The sequence below is a fragment of the Cebus imitator genome, unplaced genomic scaffold (assembly GCF_001604975.1).
Source record: "Cebus imitator isolate Cc_AM_T3 unplaced genomic scaffold, Cebus_imitator-1.0 Scaffold179, whole genome shotgun sequence".
Taxonomy (NCBI): Eukaryota; Metazoa; Chordata; class Mammalia; order Primates; family Cebidae; genus Cebus; species Cebus imitator.
In genome coordinates this window covers 579,052-589,352 of record NW_016107494.1, presented here as the reverse complement: position 1 = coordinate 589,352, position 10,301 = coordinate 579,052, and the positions used below count along the sequence as shown (strand labels likewise).

The 10,301-nt window shown below is 35.9% G+C and overlaps 1 protein-coding gene across 1 annotated transcript; it reads right to left on the bottom strand.

Annotated features, from left to right (window-relative positions):
* Window positions 1-546: 546 nt before the first annotated feature.
* On the bottom strand, window positions 547-4,443 carry LOC108315790 (olfactory receptor 6F1). Its single transcript, XM_017545341.1, has one exon. The coding sequence runs from the start codon at window positions 1,621-1,623 to the stop codon at window positions 562-564; it is 1,062 nt and encodes a 353-aa protein (XP_017400830.1). The 5' UTR covers window positions 1,624-4,443; the 3' UTR covers window positions 547-561.
* Window positions 4,444-10,301: the final 5,858 nt, after the last annotated feature.

Below are 10,301 nucleotides of genomic sequence, written 5' to 3'. Positions count from 1 at the left end.
GAATCTAGAGCAAACCTAATTCAGTGTACATTTATTTTTGCTTAAAAGTCCAGTTTGAGGCCGGGCGCGGTGGCTCAAGCCTGTAATCCCAGCACTTTGGGAGGCCGAGGCGGGTGGATCACGAGGTCAAGAGATCGAGACCATCCTGGTCAACATGGTGAAACCCCGTCTCTACTAAAAATACAAAAAATTAGCTGGGCATGGTGGTGCGTGCCTGTAATACCAGCTACTCAGGAGGCTGAGGCAGGAGAATTGCCTGAACCCAGGAGGCGGAGGTTGCGGTGAGCCGAGATCATGCCATTGCACTCCAGCCTGGGTAACAAGAGCGAAACTCCGTCTCAAAAAAAAAAAAAAAAAGTCCAGTTTGATTATGTCAAAAACTCCCATTTTTTTAATCATACATGATAATGTGTAGAATATATAGTATTACTTGTTTTGTTTGTTTGTTTTTTCTCTGTCTGTGTACCAAGAAAGATTTGCCCTGTTTCTCCACATTCTTACTTGGAACCTCTGTATAGATGCAGAGACCATTTACAGGAAATCTGATGTAGTGGAGGAGATTTATTTTCCCTTCCATTTCTTCAGCAGAGTTTCTCTTACTTTCTTATTACGAAGCATGTAGATGAAGGGATTTAAAACTGGAGTCACCACAGTGTTCAGGACGTGGACAGCTTTGGTCAGATCCAAGGCGTCTTTGACAGAGGTGCGGACGTGAAGGAAAATTGTGGACCCGTACCAAATGAGCACCACAGTGAGATGCGAGGAACATGTGGAGAAGGCTTTGCTCTGGCCACTGGCAGAGGGGATCCTGAGGATGGTCTTGATGATGTAGACGTAGGAGACAAGGGTGATGAGGCACGAGCTCAGGATGACCACAAAAGCAATCACAAAGGTCACAAACTCTACTGCCTGTGTGCTGGTGCAGGCCAGTGCAATCCAGGGTGCAATGTCACAGAAGAAGTGGTTGATGGCATGGGGGCCACAGAAGGACAGGCCACTGATGAGGGCTGTGGGCACTGCAATGGCCATGAAACCACACACCCAGGAACCCAGGGCCAGCTGGGCTGAGAGCAGGCTATTCATAATAGCTCTGTAGTGTAGAGGATAGCAAATGGCGAGATAACGGTCATAAGCCATGGCTGCCAGGAGGAAGTACTCTGTGCAGCCTAATGAGAAGACAAGGTACATCTGCAAAAGACAGCTTGTAAATGATATGGTCTGACTTCTCCCCAGCAGGATGGCCAGTGCTTTGGGGACTGCGGCTGTGGTATACCAAATCTCCAGGAAAGAGAGGTTGCTCAGAAAGAAGTACATGGGGGTATGCAACTGATGGGATGTGCTCACTAACATCAAGATAGCCACATTACCACCAACTGTGAGGATGTACATCACTAGAAAAAGCACGAAGAGAGAGAGCTGAAGAGTTTGAGAACCGGGAAAGCCCAGTAGGAGAAAGTCCTGGGTCAGAGTTTTGTTGCCTGTGTCCATTGTGGTACTTAAACCAGAAAACAGAGTCCCTGCATTGAGCCCTTTAACCCAGTTACACAGTCCTAGAAAGATAAAAAGAACTGGATTCATGAAAGAGCTCCAGTAATTAAATGCCTGCTCTGTGCTTGAAGGCATAGTTAATATCAGTCATTTTAATGAAACAGTGAGATATGTATTATTATAACCAATTATCTGTTTAGAAAAATAAGCGTGCAAAGAATGTGAGCAATTCTAGAAAGACTGCAGAAACAGCCACACTTCACCTCCAAAATTCAACTCCAGTCTTTTTGCCTTCATCCCACTCTGAGCAATCTCCAGCTTAGTCCCCGATTACATCTAAACCCACAAAGGGCTGACTCAATTTACCACTTTTTAACTAGACTCTACATGGCCCCTGACTGAAACGTGTTATTTTGTTTTTGTTTAGAAATTGGCCCACTAAACCTAGGTTCTAGTCACACCCATATTTAACAGCTGTAGCTTCTAAATTGATCAATTCATAAGATTCATCTTCAAAAATAATGTTCAAAAGTCATCAAAGGTAACTTTAAAATTAGTTTCAAAATGAATTTTTTCTTCCCTTAATGAAATCATGTTTAAACATTATATGATAGATACTTCTTATCAAAAATATATATTTTCATATCGAACAATGTACTGAAGATAACAATCTAGGAAGTCCTGATGCCCATTTGCAAGTGAGTCCACTGAAAGCCTGTGAAGGGCAAAAAATCATTTTGAAAACATTTAAAAAAAATTCTCATAGTTATTTCTAAGTACTACTTTTGAGAATTGAGTTTATAAATTAAAAGATCAATTGGGAAGCTATTCCTGTGACCAACGTACAGGTGACCAAAACCTATATTTAAGAGACAGAGTTTTGAAGAAAGACAGTGAAGACTTTGGTGGCTTCACTCTAGGAATTCCCTTATGAATAGGAATGTTCCCTCTCCATTGTCGTGTGTCATACCCTTGTATTCACCAATGCCAAATGTTGTTTCCTGCATAAATTCAAATTTATTGCATATATCCAGTGTCACTAAGCACATTTAGACTATAAAATGGGTCTACAATGTAAATGGGTACATACATTGGGTTTACCTCAATTATGGTAGAAGGGGCTTCCAAGCAGTGCTTCTTAAGCTCTAATGGGCATATGAATCACCTAAGGGTATTGCCAAAATGCAAATTCTGATTAATGCACCCTTGGGATAGAGCCTGTGGTTTTTCATTTCATATGTTTCCAGATGTCACTGGCCAGGACCATACATTGAGAAGCAAGGTTCTAGCACCTTTCTCATTTTATAAAAAAAAATAATAATAAATCCGAAGGTTTGCTTGATTGGGTAATGAAAAGTTCAGAGTATGCCACCACAAAATGTGCTCCTCTGGCATTGGATTATTTTGAGCTGAAGACAATTGTAAAATAACAAAAACAAAAACAAAAAACAATAGAGAGACACAAGAAAAACTCTAGGGTCTTATCATCCCAGAGAAGGCAAAAGAGGAGTCTGCTCAACAGACCTTGCTTAAATAACCCATATCTTCCATTAATCTCCTCATATATCTACCTTCCCACTATCTGTACCCCTAAGAACCCCCTTCCTTTGTCTTGTCACTTCTCTGCAAATTTATTGTATTTTTGTTAAAATACTATATAAGCCCAAGTTCTAACCAATTCTTTGAGTTACTTATCCCTGAGTTCTCCCGTGTGTATATGTGATGCACTTGTTAATAAAGTTCTGCTCTTTTCTTGCTTATATGTCTTTTGTCAGTCTAAATTGCAGGATTCCATCTACTGAACCTAAGATGGGAAAAAGAAAAATATTTTCCCCCCCTCTACACTAGTAAAGGTGCCTAGATTATAAATTCATTACCCTAATACAGGAAAAAATGCTCTAAATGCTGATGAGTGAGACAGAGTAATAAGAAACACAAAGAAAAGATGCTCTTTAACAATAAATACTAAATAATAAATTTGCAAATTTCTTAAAGCTAATATATTGCAACATATATATTATTAATGGCCAACCAGTATATGTAATAACTGTTTTCAAATTCAAGTGCCAAGGTCAATTGTTAATGTCTTTTGGTATAATCCAGTTTTTTCTTAAAGGTCATCAAGGAGCATTGTAAAAACAGCAAAAAGTAACTAACATAGTGGATGGTAAATTGCCAGTCACTAGACTATTAGCTAACATGATCTTTGTAAATCCTGTTAGCTTGCTTTTATCCTATTTGTTTTACAAAGAGAAAACTGAAACACAAAGAAACTGAAGAATGTATTCAAAGTGGAGCCATAGCTATCAATCCCAGATGTCTGATTCTAGAGCCAAAGCACTTTGAACTTGAGGCTTTCAGACATTTTTTATAGGTTCCTCTGGTATCTGATTAGCAGATTTTAAAAATATTTTAATTTATGTTCAGGTAGAAATCACTGGGCAAAGCTGTTTTGAAAATCTAGTACAAAATAATTCTATCTTGACCTTTTATGATTAATGTGAATAAAGCAATTATAATTTTCTATATTCAAAATTCAAAAATCATTTTGGTAACTAAAAATTAGAAAATAAATATCCAAAACCAAATTATATAATGACATTTTCAAATTTTACTTTCAATTATGCTGCTGAATTTGTCAGATACCATGACTTAATATTTACTTGAATCACATGATGATTATGCCCCACATTTAAAAACCTGTATATATTGCTCTGGACTTGAGTGTTTTTAGTTTTACTTCTATGATAGCCTAAGTGAAATTTGTGGATGTGACTTAACAAGAGTTTAAAAGAAAAATCAGAGAAAAACTTTGATATATTAGGTTCAAATAAATTACCTTTTAATGTTTCAAATTAATTATATATAAGTATATAAGTAAATTGAGTTTTTAATAATTCTGAGTATAAGTAATTTTAATTACATCTGAAAAGTGATTCTAAATTCATAACAATTATTTTTATAGAAATATGCAATATTTTATTAAAAATGCCTATATTAAAATTATTTCTTAATTTCATGAGGTTTCCAGTATTGATTGAATGCTATAACAGATCATTGATTGAATGCTATAACAATTACAAATTTACCCATCAGGAGGGCATGGTGGCTCACACCTCTAATCCCAGCACTTTGGGAGGCCAGGGCAGGAGGATCACTTGAGGTCAGGGATTTAAGACCAGCCTGGCAGACATGGTGAAACTTCATGTCTACTACAAATACAAAAATTAGCCAGCTGTGGTGGTACATGCCTGTAGTCCCAGCTACTCGGGAGCCTGAGGCACGAGAATAATTTGAACCCAGGAGGCAGAAGTTGCAGTGAGCCAGGATCATGCCACTGTGCTCCAACCTGGGCGACAGAGTGAGACCCTGTCTCAAAAAAAAAAAAAAAAAAAAAAAAATTACCCATCGATGAAACACTGGACAGACCATGTCGAAAGCATAATCACCCTTTCTGCTTACCCAGTTGCAGGCCTTTCTGCCATAAACACCAAAAACGTTGTCTCTTGACCTTACTTTTACTCATTTTTTTATTCCATGATTTTCTGTATTTAAAAATAATATATTTTGATTGCAATTATTCCCTCTATCTCTGTTTTTCCTTATCTTGCAACTTAATAGTGTGCTTCCTACTGTTGACATCCATTACTCTTTTATTAACTCAAACTTTCATAGTCTTTGAAGCTTGAGCTCAGTCTTTTTCTGTTTCCCTTTGTTCTTATACTCTGATCCCATTCTGTCCTAGTTTTATTCCACTTCCCTTTTGGTGTTTTATGTTTTTTCTACCCCTTTTCATCATAATTGGCTCCACACTGGAAACTGCTTGCTTTTAAATAATTGCTTATGTATGGATGAATCTTCTGGGAGATGAAGTCTCTCTCAGGTACCTAGGGCTAGTTCAAAAAAGTTGTACTAAATCTTTCCAAATGGATGACCTCTGAATCTTTTCAGTTGTTTGATTTAAACAACTAAATTGTGAAGTTAATAGAATAGGAAAAGGATATTTCTTTAGGCTTTACATACGCTAATCTGAGTATTTTGTCTCGTGGAGAGCTTTTAGCAAATACAGCTATTTAATAAGTTCAACAAATTTGTAAAAAACTCTTTAAAACAAATCAAACAGAATAAAATTGGAGAATGACCGTAACTAAAAATATAATTAAGTAACATGAAGCATGATATAACTAGAAGTTTAAAATTATCTCTGAACTAAAAAAAAAAAAAAATCTGCCTGGCTGTTCATCAGACTAAAATAGCAAGGGAACAAAAAGCCAGTTGTAAATATATCAGAAAATAATTTTACCCAAGGACATGTTGCAGTTGTAAATTGTCATAATGACTCCCTTCTTTGAGTGAGAACTGTTTTCTCACTGAGTGAGAAACTTTCTTATTGAAAATCTTCGATATCAGAAAATTTGTTGTTTTTAATTATATGGCTAAGAATAAAATATGGCACCCTTTCTGGGAGTACCTAATTCACGCTGACGGAGACATACAACCTCATATTCTATTCCAGGAGCAGAGCTTCAGATAAAAAGTTTCTGAACACAAAATTTCTCATGTATCTTAATTTTATAGTTTCTAAGGAAATAGAACATTTGAGTCCAGATCAGATGTTGACCCTTCATAAGCAGCTTTCTTTGCTTTCAGCCTGTAAAATCACTCCTTCTTTTAAATTTCACCTTAACTTTACCCTTTCCCAAATTTAAAATAATTTTCTTTTACATTATTTAATGAGACACCTTGAGATCCTTGTGGTTTGCACCCTCCTTCACGTCCATGAGTCAGTAAACCTGACTGCTGGACTATAAGGATGCTTCTGGAAGACTTAGGCTGATTGAGCTCAGGTAAAACTGGAAGAGTGAAAATACATGCCATGATTCTTCTATAGAAATATTTCCTGAATTCTAGAAAATCTACTTGCAAACTTGTAACTGTTCTATACAATTATATTTTAATTTATGGTATATTACCATCTATGTACTTGTAGGGAAGGGATAATAGCTTTCCTTCACCCTTCTAGGTTGTTTGACAGGGCTACAAATTAAATTCCCACAAGACAGATTAACAGGAGAAAAACTATATTTAATAATGTTCATATACACAGGAGTCCCACAAAATATGAGATTCAAAGAAGGGCCATATGGTTGTGGATTATGTAACATGCTTAGCTATAGATTAGATTGGTGGGTAGGATCTCTGGAGCATAGCATTGACAGGTTATGGCAGCATGAGGGGAGGCAATGTGTTGTGCATACACCTTGTCTTGTTATGTAGATAAAAAGTATATCAGATAATGAAAGTTGCCTTTGAGCAGCCTTCTTCCTGATACAGATACTTTTACTAACATAGATTTTCTCTATAGACATACTTATTTAAAACAATAAAAAAGTAACCGTGTGTGCAGTTTCTCAAAGTAACCTGCTAGAAATTTGCCCAAGAAGTGTACTTCGAGGTCACGTGTTCTGATCTCCTACAGTCATATTTTGGAGTTGTATTCCATGTCCTGACACATTGATAAGGAGTTTTTAAGAAAATCACTGAGAAATAAATGACTGTGCAAAACAATTTAAGAGATAGAAAAGAAGTAATAGAATTTCTCTCTGCTGTTTAATATGTTTAGTTTATTTGTTCATGTGAAAAATCTAAAAATATCTTCTACAATAACAGCAGTAATGCTTATGTTTGGGCTGAGAAAATGATACCTCAAAGTATGACAGTGTGGTATGCTGAGTACTTTGGAAAACTGGATAACTATATGCAGAAGAATGAAATTGAACACTGTCTTACACAATATACAAAAATCAATGCAAAATGAATTAAAGTTCCATGACTTTGGTCTCGGCAATGATTTCTTGGGTAGGAACCCCAAAACATTGGCAACAAAAGCATTAGACAAATGGGATTGCATCAAACTAAAAAGCTGCTGCCCAGCAATAGAAATAATTCGCAAGTGAAGAGACAAACTGAATTAGGGGAAAAGTTTTGCAAACCATATGTCTGATACAGAGTTAATATCCAAAATATATAAGTCACTAAACTCAATAGCAAGGAAACAAATAACCTAATTTAAAAATGGGCAAAGGACCTGAATAGCTATTTCTTAAAAGAAGGCATATGGTCAACAAATCTATGAAAAAGTGCTCAGCATCCCTAAAGATCAGGGAAATGCAAATTAAAACCACAATGAGATATCACCTCATACCTGTTAGAATGGCTACTATGAAAAAGATAAAAGTTAAACATTTGTCAGTGAGGATGTGAACTTTGGCATATTTAGGTTTGTAATTCATTTGAATTTTATTTTTTGTACGTGTAGTGTAAGGTGGGTTTTAAAAATATTTAATTCTATTTTTTCTACATTGTTTTCCTTTCTAGTCCTTTCTTTTCTAGTGATATATGATTTATTCTCTGTCATATTTTGGTCACCATTCATGAATGGATTACGTTTTCTTCCATTGGTCCATATTCTATCTCCAAACAGCCCTACTCTTTCAATGACTATAATGTTATAGACACGTTTCTATCTCTATGTACTTTTTCGTCTTAAAAATTGTTTTAATTTTCATGGCTGTTCAGTTGTATATATGAATTTTTTAAAAACTTAAGTTCCATTTTGAACTATTTTAAGACTTCAAATAAAATGTTAATAGTTACTTATGGAGAATCAACACCTTTATTGAGTCTTCTCATCTCTGTACACAGTATGTAGTCCAACTGCTTTCATTTTGTTTATACCCTTAAGTAACTTAAAAAATTATATTCTCCAAAGGTTATTTTTCCCCTTTGATGAGAGTTGTTCTTGGATACCATATACTTTTCAATGTTCTTGTAACTATGTAATGCATCTTTAGTTTCTTTTAATCTAGGACTCTCTCTTGGTCATTTTGCCCCCAAACTTTGACTTTTTGAGCACTCTCTTCAGTCTCTTATAGAATGTCTCATATTATTTGTTTGTTCAGTGGTTTTTCATGTGGTATTATTTGTTCTTCTATCTTCCGTTTTTCTGAAAACTGGAAGTTAGCTCTCAGGCTTGATTAAACTCCAGCTTAAATATTTTTAAGAGAATATTTCAAGGATGATGTAGTCTACATATTGCAACATATCAGGAGGCACATAACTTATTTTACTATTATTGATACCAATTTTGATCAGTTAGATTAAGGAGGCTACCATAAATTCATTTTATTGTAAATACAGAATAGATAATTTGAGGTTAAAATCTGTCATTATGAAGATATTTCATTTTCTTACAACTCTTCTTCCAGTGGTTTTATCATCCATGGCTGATTCTTGCCTGAATCAATTTCAATATAGATGATTAATATAGTGAATTTGCTAATTTTATTATTTCTTAAAAATTTACTAGCTGCCAGTCTTCGAAACAAACTGATTTTTGATCAGTTTTTCCTTGGTAATTAAAATATATTATAGAAAAACAGGGCACTTGATATAATTTGGACAGCTGTCATTAAGATGGCTAACTAGAAGTGCCCAGCACTCACCTATTCCACAAAGAAGGACTGAAATAGTAAGTAAATAACCAAATGTTGACTACACTGTCTAGGAGAGAATGCTGGTTGTATCCAATGCTGGTTCTGGTTGACCCAGAACCACGTCTGGGAAGGAAGTGAAAGGAACCCTTCGAGGTATGGAAACTCAAGATGGCAGCATGGAAAAGGAAGTAAAGCAGCCAGTTGGATGGGCTAGAAGCCAGGAAGCACTTCCCTTCTCATGTGGGAAAAAGATAAATGAGAGATCCACATAAGTACACATGTAGGCACCTGCACACACTGTCCAGAGGCTGAGGAGTGGTATGTCCAGCCCACTGCAACCTACACAGCTCACTCAGGAGCCTGAGGGCCAGCCTGCCTAGCATGCTGCTTCTACAGCGAGCATCTGTGTGCCCTACTCAGAGGCCCAAAGGCTGGCCCACTGAGGGTTCACTGCCACTGCTGCTAGCACTTACACACACCATGAAAGGCCTAAACACCAGTCAGCCTTGTGTTCCCATGTTCAGCAAAGGCTAGTCACAGCATTTGCAAACAACTGCAGCCTAAGCCACTAAGGAACTCACAGAAAATACTGACGCTGATAATAGCAGAAGAAATTGTACAGTGGCCACAGTATGGTGCATACCAAGAACCAAAGCCAAAGCAACCTACCCAACCAAAATTGAAGACACACATATAATAAGAAAAAGTATTTCCTTACAGAAGCTACTCCATAAAAATAGAAGAAGTATCTGTTAAATGAGATGCACAGATACCAACATAGGGATAAAGGAAACACACAAAAAAGCAAGGAAACATGACACCTACAAAGGTAGACAGTAAGTCTCCAGTAAAGGACCCCAAAGAAAAGAAAACATATAAAATGCCTGAAAAGAAATTCAAAAGAATGCTCTGAAAGAACCTGAGTGATATACAAAAGAACACAGATAAACAATACAAAAAAGTAAGAAAAAACATCATGATCTGAATCAGAAATCCAACATATATCATAAAAAGAACAAATAGAAATTCTTAAAGAATTTAATAAATGGAATAAAAATGTAATTGAGAGCTTCAACAAAAAACTGGATCAAGCAGAAGAAAAAAAATTTTGAACTTGAAGATAAGTCAGTAGAAATAATTCAGGCAGACAAAGAAAAACAAAATATTGCAGCTTGATTATTATACATTATATGTCTGTATCAATGTCAGTATATTACATGTACCCTATAAATATGTGCAATTATTGGGTATCAATAAAACTAATAAAGTATAAGAAAAAGAGGACTATAATTATAAAATATCAGATGCTACTAAAAA

What these genes read in the sequence shown, in the direction of transcription:
- LOC108315790 (XM_017545341.1), bottom strand. Translation starts at nt 1,623, where the DNA reads ATGCCTTCAAGCACAGAGCAGGCATTTAATTACTGGAGCTCTTTCATG.